Source organism: Galleria mellonella, unplaced genomic scaffold, assembly GCF_026898425.1.
Source record: "Galleria mellonella isolate WM207_F2 unplaced genomic scaffold, CSIRO_AGI_GalMel_v1 utg424, whole genome shotgun sequence".
Taxonomy (NCBI): domain Eukaryota; kingdom Metazoa; phylum Arthropoda; class Insecta; order Lepidoptera; family Pyralidae; genus Galleria; species Galleria mellonella.
Window position 1 is genome coordinate 196,091 of NW_026442097.1, and position 26,124 is coordinate 222,214.

Below are 26,124 nucleotides of genomic sequence, written 5' to 3' on the forward strand. Positions count from 1 at the left end.
TAATTTCGTCGTTTGCTTTCGAGATTCATAGTCCTTTTCGTTACCAAGCAAAATCTTGTTCAAAAAAAGCTTGTTCAAATGATATCGCGTTCTAAATTTAAATATTCTTTTTTATCTAATGTGTCTACGAAGCAGATCCGTTTTACTCGTTTTAAAATAAGAACAGTGGTTTTTTTAATAACATAGAGGTAGACAAGCGTGTGGATCATCTGGTAAGTGATTACCGGCGCCTATGTGAACCTGCAACACCGGAAGGATTCTGCAATCTCTGCGTGTATTGGCCTTTTAAGAAGGAATACGCTATTTTCTTGAAGGTTATGTTGTCGTATCTGTTCGGAAATACTGCTGCTGGGAGTTGATTCCAAAAAGTGGTTGTGCGTGGAATAAAATGCCTACAGAAATGCACCGTGGAGGACTGCTACTCATCTACATGGTTGGGGATTCAACTGTAGCTTTGTCAAGTAGTCAGTATTGTATTACTTGACACCCCATTGCTAGCAATATAGGTCGGATCGACCTCCACGTGGTCAGCCTTGAAAACCGTCGTAGTTAATTTATGGTGAATTCGTAATGATGGACCAACTGACCTGCTTTCATGCTAGATGGGGTCACAATTCCAATATCATCCATTTAAAAAAAAATAGACGTTACTTCTTACTATGACTCGAACTTGACCATTCCTATTCTGCCAATGGGGTACGTTGTAAAGAACACGTCAGCGGATCGGCTTATTATAGCTATGTATTGTATCTACTTACCAATCAATCAATCAATCAATCGGTCGTCGTGCCCGTGTTATTATATAAATTGATTGGTACTTGTACTCAAAACAATACGCCGTTCATTACCATGTAACTTATATTTTTGCTACCCCTTTCTTTATAATTACACAGTACAATAATATTATCCTCTTTTTAATATTTTCAACCGTACCTTTATTGAATTAAAGACTATATTTCCAAGTTACTTTTACAAACTTTTCTATAAGTCGAATAGCTACCTTATTTGAATAGTGTTAAAGTTGAAATTTCCAAACGATTGTAACTAAAATAGATAACTCCCTAAGTATTCAATTGCCCTGTTACGAATAATGTTAAAAATTAAAAAAAAAGCCTTTATTTGTTTCCTCTGTGGTATAAATTCATTTAGACCATTTAATTTAGATAATTACATATAAAAACCTTTTATTTACGTATAATTAACTAAATATAGCAATTTTGTTTTGTGATTGGGTCGTGGGGTTCCGCCATAGAACAAGCCACCCATTTCTTTCCCGTGTGTATCTTAACAAGCGGCTAAGGGAGGGCAAGGGATGGGCAGCAGCGTCCCTCTTAAAACATCTCCAAAGCCTAACTGTAGTTGCCAATTCGCCTGCCAAGCATGTCAAATACTGGCAAACCTGGCCAGTTGTGTTTGCATGGCTGTGTTTCGGTTTGAAGGTTGGGATATGGTGTGAATTTACTAGGGTAGAGGAATAACACCTGAGTCCTCAGGAATAGCAACGCATGGGGGTTACCATGAATGAAGCAGTATACACTGCTCATGTCTATAGGCGACGGTTACCACTTTCCATCAGGTGGGCCGTCAGCTTGTTTGCCATTCTAAGTTGCATAAAAACAAAAGTTTTAAACTGATTTGGAAAATTCTTTTTTTTTTTTTATCTAAAAGGATATACTTATAGATATTTTTTCAAAAATCGGTTCAGTAGTTTAAATTTTTGATTAAAATAACTGGGCTTGTCTTTACTGAATCCGTTTTTAAAGATGAATTGTTTTATGATTTATGTGAAGTGACTTTTTAACCTTTCCGCATTTCATGGAAGGGTTGATTTGAAACGAATTAACCTGTAATTAGTAATTAGTATTACCATTACGGTAGGCTTTTTAATAAGCGGTTTGTTTTGATTTTCCTATTGTAATGAGGGATGCCGGTGAAAAATTGATTCAATGATTACATTGAAGCGTTTAAGTATAATAACTTAATTGTAACTTGATTGAGAAATGTGACTTTGTTTTTTTTTTTTTTTATCGAGGCAAGGGTTTAGTTTAGTCGGTTATTAAAAAATATTACGTTATAATTGAGTAATTAAATGAATCAGTGTTTTCAAAATGTTAGTTCAATTTTATTATTTCAGCCCTTAACTGTCCACTGCGGAATAAGCCTTCCTCATAAGGGGAGTTTTGCCAGTAGTTGCCACGCTTGGCAGGCGCGTTGGCAACCGCAGTTAGGCTTTTAGAGATGTTTTAAAAGGGACGCTGCTGCCCATCACTCGCACTCCCTTTGTCGGCTCTTGCAACACCCACGGGAAAGGAAGTGTTGGTCCATTCTATGCCGGGACACGCACGGCGAGTTATAAACTAGCTCTTGGCCCTGGCTTTACTTGTGCTACATGACATTGCTTCTTGCCAAATTTCATGATTCTATATCAACGGAAAGTACCCTATAGCTTTTAATGTAGCTAATGTCAAAATATGCGATATAAATGTAACATAAACGGCCGTATCTTTTGATTGCATCGATTTAGAAGCTTGATTTTTTCACTACTTTAAGAGATTGCAGACCTGACTATATGATATTAATTTTAACTTGATAACTCCACGCGTTCCTAAGAAAAAAGTACTTGACAGACGTACGGACGGACGGACAACGAAGTGATTGTATGAGGGTTCTGTTTTATCCTTTGGAGGTACGGAACCCTAAAGTCAACAAGTAAAGTACGTACGTGTACTTGTTTATCTACAATAATTTTTCAATTATTCACCGCATAATTATATTTCTGTTTTGTCAAAAGTTGACTTGGAGAGAATGCTATATAACATGTATGGTACAGAAGGCGGTTAAATCCGCCTTGTACCAGATTTTTTTGTGATTTTTTTTTATACAACTTAGAATGGCAAACAAGCTGACGGCCCACCTGATGGAAAGTGGTAACCGTCGCCTATAGACATGAGCAGTAGTATGGACATAACAGAGTATACTGTTTCGCCCATAATACTCCCCCATAAGTTGCCATTCCTGAAGACTCAGATGTTATTCCTCCGTAACCAGTAAATTCACGCCATATCCCACTCTTCAAACCGATACGGCCATGCAAACACAACTGCTTTACGGTTGAAACACGAATGGAACAGTGGTATCCAAGCAAACGACATTTGTACAAAGTCTCCCTCTGGTTGTTGTCAATAAAGAATAAATAAATAAATAAAATTGAAACGTAACAACAAATGTACTCAATGCAGATAGCTTTAGTATCACAGACAGATATATAAATGTATATATCGTATATTGTATGTATGTATATACTAATGAAGAATGCGACAATAACCACGTAGTACCTACATATATGCTATGTGTGTCCTTAGTGACGTGTCTAACAGAGGCATGTCAAGTATTACGTACTTCTACTGCTAGATAGACTGTCATATCTGTCTGTTTACTGTATATATATCTTTTTTAATTGTATGGATCATCTGGTAGTATTGTTTTATTGTTACCCTATTCCCTTTGGCCGCAACAGAATATCAGTGCTTTGCTCTTTTGAGGGCGAAGCAATAAACTGAGTTGTGGCCATTTTGTATTGCTATGGCACACGCACAAACGAAAATTGTATTTAGCTTTATGTATTTTTTTTTTATCATTTATGTTATTTCGCTTTATATATATATATATATATATATATATATATATATATATATATATATATATATATATATATATATATATATACTGTAATTTGTGTGCTGTAAGTAATGCAAATAAATTATCTATCTATATACTTACAAATGAGGGTGTGCAAACGATATGGTCATAAAATGATTAAGAAATATGCTAATTGTTAAATATTAATGATCAAATTGTAACTAGACAATATCTGTACTTATATTGGCGACGTTTTAACTAAAAAATATATTGTCGGCCCAAATAAGAGCATTAAAAGACAAATTTTTAGAATTTTTCTGTTTATATTCAGACTTGTGTGCCTGACTTAAAATCTAATGTATGTATTATTTTGATACATCATCTAGATTTGTCTACTTCCATAGTATACGCGTACGTTTGTAGGCAAAAGTTTAAAAAAAAATAAAAGGTTAGCTAGGTTTCTCTTTTACATTTGACTTTGAAAAAAATAAAGAAAAGAACATGCTTAAATTGACACAAATAGAAAAATTGGTATTTTTTTTTCTCTATAATATATGTATTATTAATATATTGTCATTGTGAACGTCGCCTCTGCTCTACCCACCTTTACAATTGTATGGTGATCTTTACCCGCGACTAGTGAGTGGTAGACGGCGACCGGCCGTCTGCGGTGCACGACCCATTATCCCAACAGCGTCAGTCGTCACTCTACCTGAACACACAAACACAAATACCAACCACATTGACATAATTATAAACCACTTGTTTATATTGAAAATAGGACACGTCACGACAATAATTGTGGCCTCTACACTGGGGGTCTCTCGTAGGTTTTATCTATCCATATATGTATATAAAAGAGGATGCTAAATGACTGACCGACTGACTGACACACATATCAGCGCACAACCGGAACTGTGAGGATGGAAAAGAATTGTTAGCAATGGAGTTTAACAGCCTCCTTGCTAGCAATATGCTCTCTATTAGGTCGATCTCGAAACCATCGTGAAGAATTCTTGTTGGAATCGTCATAATGGGCTACCTGACCTGCCAACTTATTCCCATCTATCATCTGTCACTGGTGCGCCGCCAGTGTATCACGTAAGCGCAGACGGGGTTACCATTTCATTATAATCCATTAAAACATCTTACAGGGAAAGACTGTGCCCCACGGAGAGAATGATAATAACGAAACATACTGGGCTTTAAAATAGTTTGTGGAGTTTTTAGTAGTGACGAATAACTCGGGAACTGTCCAATGATTACAATTGTAATGGTCAACAAACGGATGTGAATTACATTAGAGCATTACCATCGGACTGGTCGGCGCTGCTTGAATGGTAATGAGACGCGAACACAGACGGCCCGTCGCCTGTATCGTACGATTAGTTGCCAGATTGGGTAAATTTTTGAAATGAAAACTTCTTTAGGAGCTATGGGCATTTTTTGATATGGGACAAAACCATTGAACTCGCGACAATGTTACCGTAACCGACATCTCTAACGATTAAAAAATATACACGTATTTTGTTCAAGTTTTCACTTCTGTCTGCACTCCCGGAGTGGCGCTGCCATTTTGTTCTTATTTATTTGGAACATATGAATATGATTGTCACCCGCTCCGTGCTCCGGATAGTTCGGTAAGCCACGTCACAGGCCTTCGGGTACAACGGAGACTGTCTGGAAATCTTAACACCAGAGGGCGACACACTTATAGCACTTATCATCATCATTTCAGCCATTATCCGTCCACTGCTGAACATAAGTCTTTCCTATAGACTGCTATAAAGAACGCTCCTGAGCCACCTGCATCCACTGACTCCCTGCAACGCATTTCAGGTCGTCACTCCATCTAGTGATCGTTTACGTGTTCGTGGTCGCCACTCAAGAACCATTCTTCCCTATCGGTTGTCAGTTCTTCGAGCTATGTGACCAGCCTATTGCTACTTCAGCTTATTTATCCTTCGGACTGTGTCGGTTATTTTGCGGATATCCTCGTTTCGGATTCTATCACGCAAAGAGACTCCGAGCATAACCCTCTCTATAGCCCGCTGAGTAACTTGTAGCGTTTGCATACGGACAATCGTGTAGGACCACGTTTCGGTTCCGTAAGTCATCACTGGCAACATGCACTGGTTAAAGTCCTTCGTTGTAGTATTTATACAAAAAAAATTTATTTATCTTTATTGCACAGAATTATATTTCTTATTGTTAGGAAGGTAAACGAGTAGACGGTCCATTTGATGGGAAGCGGCTACCGCGGCTCACGAACCTTGCAACAGAGGGGAGTTGCTTGTGCGTTGCCAGCCTTTTAAATGTTTGTACGCACATTTTTTAAATGCCTCTTATTGTATTGTAAGGGGAGAACTGAAGAAGGGTACTCATTCCATAACCCAGATAGAAATCAGACGAGTTAGAAATGAACGGGATGTGCAGACAGTGGTAGTGCAACACACACCCAAAAAATGTGGGGAATTTCAGCTCTATGGTGAGAGGTATGGTGGTAAAAGGGAATAATAATAATAGTTATATTTTAATTTGCTATGATTTTGGATATAAAATATTGGATCTTATAAATTAAAAGTACTTTGCAAAATCTACTTAGGTCAAGCGTGCCAATATTAAAAATAAAAGTTACAATAATTTGATTTCAAATTTTTTAGTGGCATAAAAAGACAATTATTTAAGAGTAAACATTACATCGGTATTGCAGTTGTTCATAGGTTACGGTCACCGCTTACCATCACGTGAGCCGTATGCTTGTTTGCCACCTGAGTGGTATAAAAAAAATATAAAAGTCAATAAGTAAGATATTAATAATAACAATAATATGTACAAATCTCCATTATTTTAACTTAATATAAAATCTTTAATAATAGAATAAAGACACGATTTAACTAGACATTCATGCAATTTCTATAAAATATCATACCAGAAATAATATAATAAAAGAAATATTTAAAATAAAAAGTTATATTCAAATGCATGCTTATCTTTTATACGAGAAGAAGCATATAACTAACTATCTGAGAGGTATTAAGTCCAAAGTTAAATGAATCACTCACATCGATCAATGGCTCTGTGATATTAAGAAATAAAGTACTTAATTATAATGAAACATAAGTTTTACGAACCAGTCATCACGTTATTAATATAAATATTTAAGTATTTAAATTCCAATAACTGCCCGATAAAGAAGCAAGTTTCAATATAAAACACGCTACTGTGTATTGTAGCAGTAGTTACGTGCCGACGACACTACGTTGCAGTGTCAATTCCTGACTGGTCGCACCAAATACGGAGAGTGCATCGCATACCACGGCATTCTAATGAGTGTCGACTATAAACTCCATGTTGATAGGTATGCGTGGTCCTTCGAGCCGGATGTGAACAAAGGGAGGCTGTGTTAAAATATCTCACCAGTGAGAGAGTTTGTTTGTACACGAGTACTTGTACATTTTATTACGCGAGAGTAATAGTCACTACTGTAATTTTTCATCATTTATTGTGTAGTCCTAATATTGGACTTCGGCAGACTGTCCTATGTTTCAGGTGGATTATTCGTTTGTTTATATTTTAATTTATCGAAACAGATTGTAAGAATCTGCACATTTTTGAAGTCGGTCGAGTCTAAATATAAACCGATAGGTAAATAACACGGTGTTAAGTTCATCGTATTGACTCAGCGGAACCAGTACCCACGTGTGCGCGCGACACCTGCCCGGCGGCGCGCGCGCAGCTGAACGCCGACCGGTCGCCCGCCGCTCGTTACCAACGTACTGACCCGGATTTTTTTGGACGTTTTCTAAAATGCCTCCAGAGATGACCGTGCTGTGGTGGTTCACTTGTAATTTTTAAGCGGCCGCCTAACAGAGGCCCGTTTGTGATTTTTGTATGTTACGCGATATCGTTGTGAATTCAACGAATTAATTTTGAAAAATCTGTTAATAGTCGAATGTGGAAGTGAGCCGTTTTACGTCTCGTATAAATTTTATAACGATTGAAGCCACAATTAAACTTTGTAGAGCAGAATCCTGAAATCCTATAAGATAGTTGCTTGGATGATTCTAATTGTGATCAATCTCTGTTACGAGGTATTTTTGTGATGATTTAAAGAAAATCATTTATTGATTTTGAAATACTGTTTCAAGTTTACGTTGTACCAACTGCAGTAGTATTTCTACCGTATTATAACTAGCGATACATCCGTCCCTGGTAGTTGAGAAATGCAGGCTCATACCCCGTCAGGTAGTGCTGTCGGAAGACTAATTTTTTCCACGTTAAATTTGTATAAACTAACTGCCTGTCCCGGCTTCACACGGACACCCGTATACACTAATGAAAGGAATAAGACCCTAAATTTTAGGACCTAAAACAATGTAACAACTAAATGTTAACCTGTCAATTCTGTCAATATTTGATAATATTTTAAGAGTTCTCTAATGTCTTATGTCTCTCTCACTTTTTTAGGTGGAGATTTTTTAACCCCAAATTTTCACTTTGGCATACGATTTCTCAAACATTTTCCTTCATACGAATCTTTATTATACTCAGAAAATACAATAATAATTAAAGATTGAGACGATTTGAGCTAAAACATCCTCTCTACATGAACTACAGTAGGATTTGCAATTGTATAACCCGCTGGTGTGAATGTACTAGTCAGTCAATATTACGCCCTTAGCACGAGATGCCTATTGAACTCGTCGAGTTTTTTTTTAATAAGTGATAATGAAATGGTAATCTCGTCTACGCTAACTGTTTATGCTGGCGGAGTACCAGTGAGAAATGATTGATGAGGATGAAAAGGCAGGTCAGTTAGCTCATCGTTATGAATACACTTGGAATTAAGCATGATGGTTTCAAGGAGGGACCGCGAAGTGGTCAACTTAACAACAATATTCCTAGTATTGCTAGCAATAGGGAAGCTAGACCTCATTACTAACACAGAATTTGGTGGATTTTGTTCATGCGAAGCAAAACCTTAGACAAGTGATAAACAAATCCATTGATGGAGTCGTTATGGCAAGCGGCAAACTCCATTGCTAGCTATCTGGTCGATTTTCTCGCGGTTCCCTCTGGAAATTATCGTGCTGAATTCCAGGTGACATGCCTTTTCATCCTCACCTATCATTCCTCATTGGTGCGCCCCGCCAACGTATACCGATAGCACGGGCGGGAGCTATTTATTTTTTTTCCATTATGTTTATTTATTTTTTATTATAAATAAAAAAATAAATGTATACATTACATATACATTTTAAGGCCTGAAAAATGTTTTATGCGGACTCATACACCTTGTGGGAGGTAAATGGGTACTGTGGGAATCCCTCTGTAAGGCGGGGGTGTACCCACCAAAAACTGGACGATATCTTCCAGTCAACCTGACGCAATAGTATAGGAAGCATTTAGTTTTCAACCGACTTTAAAAATAAGGTTCTCAATTCGGTTGTATGTTTTTTATGTTTGTTACCTCACAACTCTATAGTTACAATACGATTTGGAAAATTATTTTTTATCTGAAAGGATATAATAATAAATTAGTACCATAGAAATTTTATTTAAAATCTGTTCAGTGGTTTAGTTTTTAAATTAAAATAACTGGTTTGGTAACAATTACGAGTAAACATAGTATTTAATTATTGTTAATATTAACTTTATTACCTGTATTTCATGTTAGTACATTGAGTGACACTGCCTCCGTCGGCAGACTGCGACACGAACGCAAACTAAGTGCAAATTAATTGCATAATGAGCAGCAGTGCAGTGGGGTCCCACGGTCGGATCCCACGCCGGGGTGGCCGGCCACCGGCGTGGACGCAACCCGACACCGTGCCACCGCACCATCGCACCGGCCCGCTGATTAGCTCATTCACACCGTCTTATCGGACCACAGATGTCGCGTTGAGCGCTGCCAAGAGATTTGCTGCTCTCCTATGTTAACCGACTTCAAACACAACGAGGTTCTCAATTCGCTTGTATTTTTAATGTTTGTTACGTCATAACTCCGTCAGTTGTAAACATATTTGACAGATTTTTTTTTTAATTTAACTGACAGAGTTATGGATCCGACGGATGGATTCCATGGAAATTTTAACAAGATCGATTCAATTCAATTCAATTTGTTTGCAACAGTATTACATTGTGTTAATCCTGGAATATGAGGCTGTGGCCCATCAACGTTTAGAAATCCTCGGAACGGTGAGGTCGCTCTGTGAGGCCTGTAAAGAACCTAGCTTCTGCGCTTCTGGGCGGAGCTGGGTTGGCTGTACTAGCCACGACTCATACGCACAACGGCCCAAATGAGAGGCTGAGCGCGGAAAACAGAGTCTTTCTCACATTCACATTCACACATTTACATTGTGTTAAATATTTTTTATACATAACAAGAAGATATCATACAACAACTTTACAATAAAACAGAAAAAGTATGAAGCAACAAAACAACCAATAATATTTGTCCAAAAATACAAAATTAAACAAATGCCATTAGTAAGGCATAGTACATATTAAAATTGCGTTCACTCTATGTTCGAAGGATTCAAGATCCAATATTTTAAAATTGATCAATTGAGTAGATGCATCTTTCCAACAAGAGGGTACAAAGTTTTATTTTCAAAATTCTCCAATCATCAAGAGCTTATTTTTTAGAGCATTTTCAGAGATGCTTTCTCCCACGAACACTCAGGTTATGGAATGAGCTCCCTGCCGAGGTTTTCCCGAGAGACTACAGCATGGGGTTCTTCAAAAGGTGGGTAAAGAGGTTTCTTCAGGGTCGGCAACGCGCGCGTTATACCTCTGGTATTGCAGGCGTTCATAGGCTACGGTAACCGCTTACCATCAGGTGGGCCGTATGCTTGTTTGCCACCTCAGTGGTATAAAAAAAAAGCATAATAACTTGGTTTTCCTTTTGTAGGAGACAATTTTTTATTATTTAGATATTCGTTACATCGTTCACTCGTTATTCGTTTAAAAGGCAGATCCAACGACGCGTCATTTATTATAATGCAAACCGCTTCTCACTCATGTTACGATAAAAAATAAATACACTTATTTCCTCCGTACGAAAACATCACCCCACCCATATCTAACAGTTGGGCAATCAATTCGAAACAGATGTCCGACTACTATTTAAAACAACAAATGTTTACACCGAGTGGTTGTGGTATAAAAAAAAATGGCGACCTCGACCTTGACCCCGGCACCAGCTGCGCACGCCGAAGAGGACCCTCGCGCGGCACTCTAGCACCTGTCAGATGGTCGCTGCTGCAGTCCGGCTGGACTTATTGTTTACCAACACCTCTGTTACTACTCTTGTGTTTACGTCGATTTGAATTTACTAATTGCTAGTTTTTGCCCGCGACACCACGCGACTGGTACATGTCGATTGGTAGATAGATAGATTTATTTGCCAGAATATTGTTTTTACCGATATTGATTTATAGTGAAGTACAAATGTTCGGCTTATAGTCTAAAGCAGTGTTTCCCAACCTTTTTCGTGCCACGCCCCACTTGAACGTTTCTAAAATTTTTATGCCTCCATACATAATTTTTCCCGACAAAATTTACTTGAACACTAATCGCCCAGTTGATAAATATTTACAGCATTTTTTTAAATTTACTTTTTTTTTGTTAAATTTGCCACCGATATCTACTCGTAGCATTGCATTTAAATGTCCCGGAGCAAGAGGGTTGAAATCGCTTTGAGTCCATTTTTTAATTGATATTTTGGTAACGTCAAATGGAATTATATTTAATAAATATTTATAGCATTTTTTTAATTTACTTTTTTTTGTTAAATTTCGCACCGATATGTACTCGTAGCATTGCATTTAAATGGCCCAGAGCAAAAGGGTTAAAATCGCTTTGAGTCCATTTTTTAATTGTCCCCCTTTAATTATCAAATTACCCACCTTTTACCGTCTTGAGGGCTCAACTAATTACCCTGAAATTTGATGTACCAAGTATTGGTAATGGAGAAGGACAGGCTACTTTTTATGCTTTTTTTTTTATGGATAACAATGAAATGGTAACCCTGCCTGCACTATCGATATACACCGGCGGGGCACCAATGATAAGATGATAAGTGAGAATGAAGCAGGTCAGTTAGCCCATCATGACGAGTTTATCAATAATTAACCATGTTGGTTTCCAGGGGTAATCGCGTGGAGGTCTACCTGATAGGCTATATTGCTAACAATGGGGCAGTCAGATTTCATACTAACAATCCCTTTCCCCCCCTTTTATGCTGGTTAGGTAATAATATATCTCAATGCATAGGTCGGCGGGAGTAAAAATATACATACATACATACATTTCTGTCACGTTTATCTTCCATTGGGATAGACAGAAATAACGTAACGCCAAATGCTCCCATTCACACATATCGATTTCATTTCCTCCACATTGATCAATCTATTTATTCATCTATTCATGCAAAAACAAGTCTGCTATCTTTATCACTATCACTACAAAACAAAGCCGCTTCCCGTCTATCTGTTTTTATGTATGCTTACATCTTCAAAACTACGCAACGGATTTTGATGCGTTTTTTTTTAATTGATAGAGAGATTCAAGAGGAAGGTTTATATGTATAATACATGCATAATATAGTAGGGGAACACTGATAATTTTAGAGGTCTCTAATGTGATGTGATGAGCACCCGTGCGAAGCCGGGTCAAGTCGCTAGTTAATATTATAAATCTGAGAATTTGTTTGTTACCTTGTAGCTCTTAAGGCTTAATCAAATTATCACTATGTATTTTGGTATACACGTACTGTTTGGGACGGGGAAGGTTGTAGGCCACTTCTTGTCCCGGTCACTAAACATATCTCGTCTACGCGGACGAAGTCGCGGGTAAAAGCTAGTAATTCATAATTAGTAATAAAAAAAAAAACAATTAAATTTCGCTATTTGTTCGTTTTATGTACTGTTACATCGATAAAAAGAAATGCCTAGATTGTTTAGTAAATATGCCGGGTATAAAAAAACAAAGTGGCGGTATAATGCGGTGCGCCGATGGAGCGAAGTGGGTGGTCGGGACGTGTTGCAGACTCGACACCGTTGTGATCATTCACAAAACTCATTGATATATCAAATACTTTAGATACGCAGACATTCAAAGGTGGTAATGAAAATTTACCGCATTTAACCAAATTTATATTAATTTTTAACTAAACAAGCTGAAGTATTTTTATAATTTATTTATTTCTATGCTTTTGTACATTCACTTAATAGTATAGATATTAGGTTATAACAAAAATGTACACAGGTGGACTTATCCGTTGAGGGGATTTCTTCCAGTCAACCTTGAGAATCCTAAACGAGAAAATGTCTATAGGGTGCATTGCATATTAAATGGAATATTAAAGTATCTGACTTCATTCATTTTTTTTTTTTTATACATGGAATATTAATTTAAGCCTTTTTTTAAGTATATGATTTTCGATTCACAATTTTTATAATGATTGGTCATTCATGGTAACAAACAAACAAATCCAAACTCTGTCACATTTATTTTTTTTTAATTTATTCCAAATATTGTACATGGCGGACTTACGCATTATCCCAGGGAATTAATGTAACTCGAATGCCTAGTAATTTTAATATCGAATTCATATATGTAAATATATATAAATAAATTTTATATATGACTGGTCTATATTTCAAGTAATATGAAGTGGATAAAAAACAAACAAATCCTTTTTTTGAAAGACTCTGTCACATTTGTATGTCGTCGGTACAATTCTAAGTCTATATTTTAAGTGTGTGACTGTGAATCTTGGTTTTTCTTTATATCAATGAGAATAATGCTAAAATTTCTTTGAAATCAATGTACGTACAGCTGTCAGTTAAATAAATTGTGTTTCATAAAAAGACTAACTTCAGTTACGGCAAAATTAATTATATTCATTTTAAAACTGCATTACTGTACCGATTTTAATACAATTTCTGTAGTACCAATTTGTAAGTATATATTTTCAGATAAAACAAGAATTTTCCAAGGTATTTTGTGTAATTGGTATTTTTCAAGGTAATTTGAGGTAACAAATACAAAAAAAATGCAACCTAATTGAGAACCTCCTTTTTTTAAGTCGGTAGAAAGAAGGATTCTTGTAACTGAACCCATTTACACGATGCCGCGCGTTCGGAAGCCGTACTTAACGTTTTTAACAAGAAATATGTCAGTTGGTCAGTGAGTCCCCATTTCTTAACCCCTCACGCAGTAAAAGCCGTGCTATACTCGTAGTGCGCGGGAACGCGTAAAATTTTATGGAGTAATTTAAGATTTATTCCATAAAGAAAAAGCAAGTTGCAATGTAATATCTAACAATTTATATATATGGGGCCAACATTGAAGTAAAACGTCATTTATTATATTAATTGGGCCACCATTTAGGGATAACGCAAGAGGAAGGAACAGCTCAGTTGACCCTGGTGACGTATTCATAGATAATTAACCATAAAGTTTTCCAGGAGGAACCGCGTGGAGGTCGACCTGATAGGGTATATTGTAAGCAATGGGGCTGTTAGGTCCCGTCACTAACGATCCCTGTTTCCACGTTCTGATGTCGCGACATATTACTATCGACAAAACAAACTAAATTTTGCGTCGAAGTATTTAACATCCGAATTGATATCGTTGGACACACACACACACACACACACACACACATATATATATATATATATATATATATATATATATATATATATATATATATATATATATTCGATAATACATATATTCGAATAGGTAACGTTATTACGTTCAGTGTCTGTCAAACACACACACACACACACACACACACACACACACACACACACACACACACACACACACACACACACACACACACACACACACACACACACACACACACACACACGTACATATATATATATATATATATATATATATATATATATATATATATATATATATATATATATATATATATATATATATATATATATATATATATATATTCGATAATACATATATTCGAATAGGTAACGTTATTACGTTCAGTGTTTGTCCGAAGCAAATGTGTCATATCATTTCAATCCATTCACGCACCATTCAAACGCTGACCCTTTGCGATATCGCAACCAACTGACACAAGAAAGTTTATAATTTCACACAATAAGTACGCGAAATAGATTGGGCGATAGTTTGACGGATCAGTTTGCAGGCCACTTGTATATAGGTATTATAGCACCCTTTGCCCCGAGGACAGACTCGTTCAATTATAAAATTGCATGCTTTACAATACAAAGAACGATCGGTACCTGAAGTGAGAAGGTAGCATGCCCCACAATACGCACCCGTTGCAGTTTTTGTTAATATCTCTTTTCATTTAAGAGTTTCCTTTTGTCGGTGCTACTAATTCATGCATCTTCTTCCAGCCAGCTCTATCCCAGGCCGTATCTTTCACCTGTCTATACGACATGACATCTAGTGTTTGCTATATATATATCCCATGTACTTATTTCTCGGTCTCCCCTTCCTCGTTTTTTTTCCTCTATTTGTTAACATATAAATTTTTTATTGATTACAATTATTAGATTCGCGATTTTATACGTGTGATTAGCGTTTTGACGGGGCACCAGTGAGGGATGATAGGTGAGGATTAAAAGGTTAGATCAGTTAGCCTATGGTGGTTGTTTATTATGTATATAATATGAAGAAACGTCCACTCATAAGTTTGTGTCACTTTACGTCCAAAATATATTACTGCATCGTACATGAATACACCTGGAATAGAACACGACAGTTTCCAGGGGGAATGTAAAGAAGTCGACCTGATAGAGTGTTTTGTTAGCAATGGGGCTACTAAACCCCATTATTAACAATCCGTTCTCGCCTCTGTGATCAGGGTATATTTAAATACTATCAAATATATTTAACTATACCAAAGTTGTTCACTATGTTGGTCATATACAAATATGTACATGTAATAATAATAGATATAAAGAATTAACAAACAGACAGACCCCTCCTCAAATTCATAAACCGGTTCTTTCATCCAGACGTATTAAGGTCGTGACTTATAATTATATAATACAAAATCGTATATAATATAAAATCAATTCAACAATCCAGAGAGGCAGTGCTGCCAGTATCTTGGAGTACGCTGCCTCGACTACTACTTGTACTACTTGGGGAGGCTATTATTGTACTCTTAACAAAATTAGTAATGCCATGTAAAAATAAATTCAATTCAATAATATATAATTATAATAATAAATAATAAATTAATAACTTTTTTTTTCGAGTAAACTTAATAATAAGCATTTTTGAATAGTCATTTTTTTGTAAACCACGGCCAAGTTCGGAATGCAATTTCACCTGAACGGACAAGAAACACAGCTGTTGCTTTTTTTTTTAATAATAGTTAAGTATGCAATAAAAAAAATGTAAATGGATAAAATGACTATCACAAACTTCGTATTTATAATAAGAAAGAAATTAAAAAGCTACCGAGCTATGTACAATCAATCACAGTATTCTTGAATTGACCAATACAACAGACATAAGAACAAACAAACATTAAAATTTTGTTCCATAATAAACGTCCGCTGCAATCTTGATTTAATAAATACCTACGAGATATTAACACGTCATAAATTCTATCTTTTGCCAATAGAATCATCAACTGTTCAGAAATGACGAAGATATAAAAAATACAATCGTCCTGATAATCTCCCTCTTTTTTGAAGTCGGCGGAAAATGTCGAACAAAAATTTGACCCTTCATTGTCCTGCTTGTCAACTCTTAGAATGAAGTTCATTGAACACTGCTTCGCTGCATGTTATGTATTTCAAAAATATGACATGTCGATATACTTTTACGCTACCTGCTTTGTCCTTTATTGTATGGGGTGATTATTTGAAAAGAAAGTAGAAAGGGCGAGATCCTTTTCCCATGGGCGCAAGGTGTTTCGAGTTCAGTCACCATGCAAACTTTTTCGAATATCGAACTTCTTGTCTATGATTTTTTCTCGGATTGTGTTGTCTGTGGTTTGAACGGGTGGACCACCCGTCGCGACTTTTTCGATAATCGAACGAAACGTAATAATAGGTCATTATTTCACCAGCTGCACCGAGAAAAACAAGTAATGCGTCCATTCAAGTGTAAAAAGTTTAAATTCAAATGATGGCGCTCCGGCATGACGTCACCAACATGGACGCTGGGTTCCTGCCGGCGGACCCTCCTCCCCTCACCGACGATTACCAGCCGAAGACCGACCTGGCCACCGAGTATTTCAATACCTTCAACCAGATATGTGAAAACTACAGGCCCGATACAGAACTAAACCTTCGGCATACCTCGGACTCGCTTCGGCTGTCCTCGGAGATCTTGGACGGTGTGAGAACAGAGTACACAGACTTTGATAAATACAAAGAGGATAGAACAAGCGAATTTGTTACTACGGACTTTAACGCGAAAGTGTTTTTAAAAGACAGTAGGCCGTCTGCCGAATACGTTACTACAGACTTCAATGAAAAAGTGTTTTTAAGTGCAAAGGACGAGAGTATATTTCAGTTCGGTCAGCCCGATGCCTCAGCTTTGTTGAGGCACCGCGCTCGGAGAAGATACAACGAGGAGCACGGACTCCAGCCGCCTGCAGCCACCAGCCAGGAGAGTGGGGTGAGTTCTGTAAAAAGCTTATGTGGGATTTGTGTGTAAGGGAATAACTGTGATTTTTTTATACTACTATAACATGGAAACATGGTCTTTATGATGGTAAACATGGTTACCATAACCTATGGACAACTGTAACACTAGGAATGTCACGCGCGCGTTGCCAACCCTTAAAAAACTTTAATAGGCCTTCTTTGAAGATCCCATACTGTACTGTCTAGGTAAAGCCTCGGCAGGAAGATCATTCCATAACCTGTTCGCGGGAGGAAGCTCCTTTGTGCTAACCGAATCTGCTCCTCTGTGTATGCGCGAATTGGAATAAGACTGGCGTAATATATAACATAGATATGACAGAGAGAGGGAAAAAAGAAAGATGGCGATATAAAAAGAACTAGTGAACGGCTCTCTTAGTGCTTTTTCGATATTTGTAACTCTTTAATTCTATAACTTATTAAAACTAAGTTCATCAGATCTACAATTATTTATGCACTTGTAACTTATTAAGGTTTTGTTTTTGGCAAATGGCAAACAAGCTGACGTCCCAATTGATAGAAAGTGGTAACCGTCGCCTATAGACATGAACAGTACCGTGGACATAACAGAGTATATTCTATAGCCCATGATACCTCTCATGCGTTGCTATTCCTGACAACTGAGGTGTTTATTTTATGGATGATAATGGAATGATGACCCCGCCTGCGCTAACGGTATACGCTGGCGGGGTACTTGTGAGGAATGACAGGTGAGTATGAAGCAGGTCAGTTAGCCCATCGTGAAGAATTCCACGAGAATTAACAACGATGGTTTCTAGGGGGAACCGCTTGGAGATTGACCTGGTAGGGTCCTCCTAGCAATGTATCCTATATCTTACATATACATACACATCCTATATTCCTAGCAATGGGGTTATTAGACCCCATTACTAACAATCTTTTTCCATCCGGACAAAGGTGTTATACCTCTGTGCCCTGTAATTTCATTGCCACATCCCACCCTTAAAACTGAACCACAGCCATGCAAACATAACTGCTTTTCGATAGAAACTTGAACGGGGCAGAGATCCCATCCGTGAAGCAGTTGTGTTTGCATGGCTGTGTTTCGGTTTGAAGAGTGAAATATGGCAGTTTACAGGGTACAGAGGAATAACACCTGAGTTTTCAGGAATGGCAACGCATGGGAGGTATCATAGGCAAAACAGTATACTCTGTTATGTTCACGGTACTGCTTATGTCTGTAGGCGATGGTTACCACTTTCTATCAGGTTGGCCGTCAGTTTGTTTGCCATTCTAAATTGCATAAAAAAGGTATCCAAGCAGGCGACTTTTGTACAAAGTGTTCTCTCTGGTAAAATTTCTAGGTAATGATTAGATAACACGGCATTGGTGGGCGCGAGCCGCGCCGCCCACCGTTACGGGAATGACTGTAAACCAATTATACGTACACATAAATACTAGTGTTTCTAAATATACACACGCACCGTACGCGCTCCAAATAGTATTTTGCTATTTATGATAGTAGCCGGAACGTAATTAATGTTATATTTCTTTTATATGCAGCGGCAGCGAGCGATACGAGAACTGGGCTGGTGATAATTGAGTGGCAAACAAGCTGACGGCCCACCTGATGGAAAGTGGTAACCGTCGTCTATACACATGAGCAGCACCATGGACATAACTGAGTGTACTGTTACGCCCACGATACCCCCCATGCGTTGCCATTCCTGAGTACTCAGGTGTTATTTCTCTGTACCCTATAAATTCACGCCATATCCCACCTTTCAAACCGAAACACAGCCATACAAACACAACTGCTTTACGGTTGAAACACGAATGGGACAGAGGTGCCCAAGCAAACGACTTTTGTACAAAGTCTCCCTCTGGTAATATTGATTATTAGTAATGAGGATTAGCAACCCTATGATTAACAATAGACCCTATCAGGTCGACCTCCTCGCGCTTCCCCCTGGAAACCATAGTGATTGGTTCATTGTTGAATTTGTCACGAGGGGCCTACTGACTTGAGGGTGTATCATGGAATGTTTTCCGAAATATCGGAGCCGAACGAAACAAATTTGATATTAAAATTACATAACACATACAATTTAAAAAAAAAAATTAGAATAACATTCCTTTAGACTTTTATGGTAGAATTTATGAACAAAATGTTAAGCTCCATTTACTGGAACGATTTCGGTATGATCGAAAAACGAAATTGTGTTTGAAAATTCGGAATTTCATTTTATGGTAGATCCCTATTTTTATCATTTCTTATTATCTTTCAGTGTTTCATTCTCACCCATTAAAAAAAAGTTAATTTCCTCGAACAAAACGAAATAAATGATCAATCATATGGAAAAATCACTATTACAGCGCCCTCTGTGTGCGTACAGTCGCGTAACGCGATACTTTCCGTTCGGAGCGCACGTTTTGACGGGTACTAATGGATTCTGTAAGCTGATATGTTGTATCGGCGATGTCCCGCCATTTTTGTTGTAGCGATCATGATTACATTGAATGTTAAGAGATTTTTTTTTTAAATATCGAATTATGAGGCTCAGACAATTTGGATGAGTTATGACTGTAAAGTAAGAGATGTAAGCAGAGATAATGGTTTTTATTAAGAACAATCTTTTTAAGCTAATTTGAAAAAAAAAAAAAAAAAAAAAAAAATTACGTGTATTACGCAGTTACATCGTCTATTGTGAACCAATTTGATTGACTTTTTGCTCTCTATAGGATTGTGTTCTGAGGAATTGTATGTATAATGTATGAAATTATGCCCATAGCCACTTTTTAATATCGAAGTCATCCTCACATCATCAATGATAGAGACAGTAACGGGCCATTGTCCATTAAAGAAATATTTATACGCAATAGGAGCCACAGACAGCCCTCTATGTCGAGGCTGTTTCGACGCCGAAGAAACGGCTGCCCACGTAATCCTGGAATGTGAAGCTGTGGCCCATCAACGTTTAGAAATCCTCGGAACGGTGAGGTCGCTCCGCGAGGCCTGTAAAGGTACCAGGAAGCTTCTGTGCTTCTGGGCGGAGCTAGGTTGGCTGTACTAGCCAAAACTCATACGCACAACGGCCCAAATGAGAGGCTAAGCGCGGAAAAGAGAGTCCAAATTACATTACATTAAACATCATCTTTATAATGTCAGCCGTTTATTGTTCACTGCTGACCATAGGCCTCCCACATAAGGGAGATTCACTCAGTAGTTGCCACGCTTGGCAGTCTGGTTGGCAACCGCAGTTAGGTTTTAGTGATGTTTTAAAAGGGACGCTGCTGCCCATCCCTCGACTATTAAGGAAGGCGTGGCCCATTCTATGCCGAGATCATACGGGGCAAAGTAGCATCCTCACATTATAAAACCTAAATGGTATAGTTCAATGTGATTTCAGAGGATTTTCCTTTTGTAAATGCTCAGGTTGTGAAATCTTGTGAGCTCCCTGCTGAGGTTTTCCCTAGAGATTACAGTATGGGGTTCTTCAAAAAGAGTATGTTAAGGTTCCTTCAGGGTTCGCGTACGTGACACCTGTAGCAAGCGTCCATAGGCTACAGTGACCGTTTACAGTGATCATTACGTTGATCAGACAGGCCGTATACTCCTTTGCCATCATATATATATATATATATATATATATATATATATATATATATATATATATATATATATATATATATATATATATATATATATATATTTTATGTCTACATTTTAAAAACTAGTTGGCGTTCTCTTTATAAAATTTGCCGAAAATAGATATTAATATATACGGACTACTATAACATACTACTAGTTCTATTGCTAGCAATTATACGCTATCAGGTCGACCTCCACGTGGTCCCCCCTGGAAACCATCGTGCTGAATTCCAGGTGTGTTCATCAAGATAGGCTAACTGACCTGTCTTTTCATTCTCACTTATCATCTCTCACTGGTGTCCCGCCAGCGAATGTATCGTTAGGCAGGCACTGCTGCTGGGTTGATTTTTTGTAATGGATGATAATGGAATGGTAACCCCACCCGCGCTATCGGTATACACCGGCGGGGCACCAGTGAAGGATGATAGATGAGGATAAAGTAGGTCAATTAGCCCATCGTGACGAATTCAACAAGAATTGTTCACGATGGTTTCCAGGGGGAACCATATGGATGTTGACCTAATAAGGCATATTGCTAGCAATGGGGCTGTCAAACGGCAGGCAGGGTTACCATTCCATTATCATCCATTAAAAAATATATACAAACAAATACATATATGTACATATATACGTGTGTACATATAAACAAATATATACATAAACATACACATACTTAAATAGTACACATACAAAACGAGAGAAAGAAAGTGGAAGACGAAGAGAGAACACGGGAAAATAGTACTCAAAGAGAGAGATAATAGAGACTAAACAGAGGTTTTGAAGCTAGCAAGAGATTGAGCGCACCAATTAAAGGCAGGTAGTGAGTTCCGCATGCTTTATTCGAAGATCAATTATTGGTGTGATCGATTAGCACTTTATTATTATAGTATTGAAGTTTAAAGTTGTTATTGAGCGGTGATGAAGACAATATCAACTTTCCACAGCTCATTCGAGGCACCGTTTAAGTAATGACTGCACGGACGCGCCGCGATTTATGAATTATACTTTTTAATCACCGCCGATGTACAGAAACAAAAAAATACAAGATCGCATCCTGTTGTGTGGCTCGAGTTACGAGCTACAGCGGGCCACTATACGCTTGGCTTTTGGTCACAATAGAAGACTAGAGTTTTGCTATTTTCAGGCCAAAGCAATGAACTGTGGCTATTTTGTGTTAGTATGGCACTCACACATGAAAAAAATTATTCTTTTTATTATGTATTTTTTTTTGTATATTTATTTTTTCTCTCTTTGTGCATATCTACTTGTGTCTGTAGTTATTTGTGTGCTGTAATTGATGCAAATATATTATATATCTATTTGTTTACAACATTCATAATAAAATATACACCCAGTGGCAAAAAAGTTTGAATGAATTACTTTTGTTTTCTTTAGGAAATATACTAATATTAAGGCAGTCTTTCTGTTGTAATACTTATTTTAGGTCCATATTTTACTAAGAATATGATATGTCGCCGAGAGCCTGCGATCATTTACATTCATTGACCGCATGCGATCTGAGAATCGCAGGATATCGCAATTAAAAGATTAAAACGTAATTATTTGTGTTAATATTTTGTTGCGAGGCCTTTAATGTGTGGACGAATGAATAGACAGACATTGGTCTATCGCCTTTTCGGCCCCACGCACTGTGTTTAACAAATTTTATGACAATTTGGTTAATCGCCAAATTGTCATAAAATTTGTTTTTATGTCTCATTTCTCACATTTATAATGTTAACAAGCAGTACATTATAAGTATATCCATACCATTTTCTTAACTTTCATTGGAATAAACAAAATAATTCTAATAATCGATTAGATTCAGTAATATGGTCTTCCACAAAATAACACCTAGGTCAATAAAATATATCAAATGGGCTCTTAACTTGTTTGCTATTCTAAGTCTCATAGAAACAAAATGTAAAATATTTTAAGTTATTCGTATTACCCGCTACCGCTAGTGGCATGCACCATACGCCAAAATCCCGGTACAGGAGCAGGAAATGACTGGAGTGGCGGGAACGCGGTGGGAACGAACGGTGCCGGGCTGACTCATACAAACATCGATGATGGTGTTATGTGTAACGTTTCGTTCCTCGGAGCCGCTGTCCCGGATATCTTGCCATTTGTCTCTATAATGGTCATCTTTACTAATATAATATTATAAATCTGGAAGCGAGTTCGTTTGTTACTTATAGCGCCCGGGGGGGGGGGGGTGGTTAGTAATGTGGAAAACCAGTTCCAATGCTAACAATATACCCTGTCGGGTCGACCTCCACGTAGTCCCCCTGGAAACTGTCGTGCTGAATCGCAATTGTTGTATATATCATAATAGGCTAACAGACCCGCCTTTTCAGCCTCACCTATCATCCATCACTGGTGCCCCACCAACGTATACCGTTAGCGCAGGCGTATGGGGTGGAGAAGAATATAGGCTTTTTATCCCAGCTAGATACTTTTTAAATCTATTGCAATATATGCGGTCCTGTGATATGTAAAATTACAAATCTATAGCATTAGTTGTTGCTGAGATATGAGATATACGTTGTGATAGAAAGACAGACAGATGGACAAAGTCGTACCATTAGAAAAGGAGTTCTAAAAATTCAACAGCATTTGCAATGCAATAACTATCAAAGCGCACTTCTAAGTAATCCAAAATGTAATATATATATATATATATATATATATATATATATATATATATATATATATATATATATAAAAAAAAAGTAACAAAAATATTGATTATGGTGAGTCACAGGTCTTAGAATTGAACATAATAATCAACCGACTCTGTTTACGTGAAGCGGTTTCAACATTTGCGCACTAGTAGGTCAGAGCGCGCTGGAATCGAACCCAAACTCCCGCCATTGTACGTTTTTAGACGTACGTTTACGTCCACCGCCCGTTTTGGGTTACAATGGTGCTCGCCGGTCAGTGAACACCTTGCCCGCACTGTACACGCGGGGCTCACGGTATTGTATACATCGAAATAATATTAATTTTTAGTTAGATGTATAGACAGACAAACACTTTATTTGAGCCATTTATGACACACGTAAATTAACAAATGCGTTCGTACAATCAAATTATTTACACGTTTTCAAATATAAAACAAAAGGTCAAGTATGAAAATATGTTTTTATGTTAGTTTTTTTTTTAATGGATGATAATGGTATGGTAACCCCGCCTGCACTATCGGTATACGCTGGCTGGGCACCAGTGAGCGATGATAGGTGAGAATGAAAAGGCAGGTCAGTTAGCCCACCGTGATGAATACACCTGGAATTTAGCATGATTTCTAGGGGGAACCGCGTGGAGGTCAACCTAGTAGTTGGCAATTGGTCAGTTAGACCCCGTTACCAAAAATCCCTTTCCCCCCGGGATATGTTAGTTGTCCTAGATTAAAAAAAGCATATACATACATACATGTCTCCCAAATAGCATAACATATATCCTTTCCTATCCTGGCGTGAATTTACTGGGTACAGAGGAATAACACCTGAGTCCTCAGGAATGACAACGCATGCCCCCCATGCCCCATCATGGGCGAAACAGTATACTCTGTTATGTCCATGATACTGCTCATGTCTATACGTTTACGCGACGGTTACCACTTTCCATCAGGTGGACCGTCAGTTTGTTTGCCATTCTAAGTTGTATAAAAAAAAGAAAAAAGAAATCCTATATACCAGACGTGGTCAACCGGTCGATCACGACTATTAGTCCAGTGGATGGTGGCGAGGCAAACAATATATAATATATTGTTAATCTAGCGGAAGATGCTCGGACGCAATGCTCGCACCAATATAAGTAAAGAGTTACTGAGAATCAGTTACAGTTTCATGTTTTCCCTCTTAATAAAATAACAAATACTATAATACATAGTTGTGTAATGAACTATGTCGTTTCATTTGTGATTTCAAGAAGTATGCAATTAGTAGCTCGCGCAGGGTCTCGTCAGTAGACAGTAGAGCTTGGGTCTAGTCAAGTCGGCCACCCCTGGGCTGTATAGTATGTGTATAACAAATTACATAGTAATTGATTATATCAATTAAGCGATATAAAGTAAAAAAAACAAATTAACTTTCTATATTAGTAAGGATTGCCCACGGCTTTGCCCGTTTGAATCAGTATACAAAGTATGCTATTTTCTAATTTAGAATACGAGTATAATCTGTCCGTGTATTAAATTTTATTCAAATCTGTTCAGTACTTTTCTTGTGGAACAGTAACAAATATTTCCATCTGTCCTTACAAATTGTCGCGTTTATAACAGTAGTAAATTTAACGACAAATTATTAGCAATATTTAATATTAATATATATAGCGGCGTGAAATATACTGACATACTAATACTGTTTCAAACGCTAATATTACTCATATATATATATATATATATATATACATATATATACATATATATTTAGAATCATTTTCCAAGCAGCGACCTAATAATTTGCTTGAATATGCCTCGTTTAGAGGTGAAACACGTGTCGCAAAACGTGCGCGGACAAAATGGCAGTCGGAGATTGATAGCCGATAGGGAAGGTTGTAGAACTTCTACTAGTAATAGTGGTGGTCAGTCTTCGAGTGTTGGCAGTCGCACACGTACTAATGGTAGCGGAATTAAACAAAATAATTGTAATCAAATAACCAGTCATGCTGAATTTTTGTTTACTAATACGCGGAAAGTAAATTGTTATCACTCGATAACGGGGCTACAGAATATCATAGTCGTATATACGGGTAACATGGATTAATGTAGGATTCCATCGATTGGATGCCCTGGATTTAATATTGGGTTTTCATTTTAAAAAAAATTAAAAAGTATGCCTTTTATCTTTATTATTATTATCTTTTTATCTTTTTTCTTTCTCTCTCTCTCTCTTTCTCTTAATCGGTCTTTCATTCCTGAGGATCACGATCCCGTCCAAAATCTTTTATTATCTTCCTTCATTTGTCATGATCTTTTTTCTCTTAGTACAAAAGGTGGACTTAAAGCTAGTAGCATTCTCTAGCAATCAACCTTTGGGATGAGCAGTGAATCACGAACCTTGTACCAAATGGACAGCTACATTCACCGGTATCTTGAACTCCTATATATATATATATATATATATATATATATATATATATATATATGTATTTAAATTAAAAAAATAACTAAATATTTTATCTGTT

General features: G+C 37.3%; 1 protein-coding gene across 11 annotated transcripts in view; it reads left to right on the forward strand.

Annotated features, from left to right (window-relative positions):
- LOC113517183 (protein daughterless) overlaps nt 1-26,124 on the forward strand; it is a 162,282-nt gene that overhangs the window by 98,302 nt on the left and 37,856 nt on the right. For 8 of the 11 annotated variants that reach the window (XM_052898383.1, XM_052898378.1, XM_052898384.1 and 5 more), the window contains exon 2: nt 16,742-17,295. The exons of 2 other annotated variants lie outside the window; for them this stretch is intronic. In XM_052898383.1, the coding sequence (XP_052754343.1) occupies nt 16,798-17,295 (498 nt within the window). In that variant the 5' untranslated portion in view covers nt 16,742-16,797. Of the gene's footprint in view, nt 1-16,725; nt 17,296-26,124 lie in introns of all 11 variants that reach the window. One more of the 11 variants, XM_052898379.1, reaches the window with a different exon arrangement.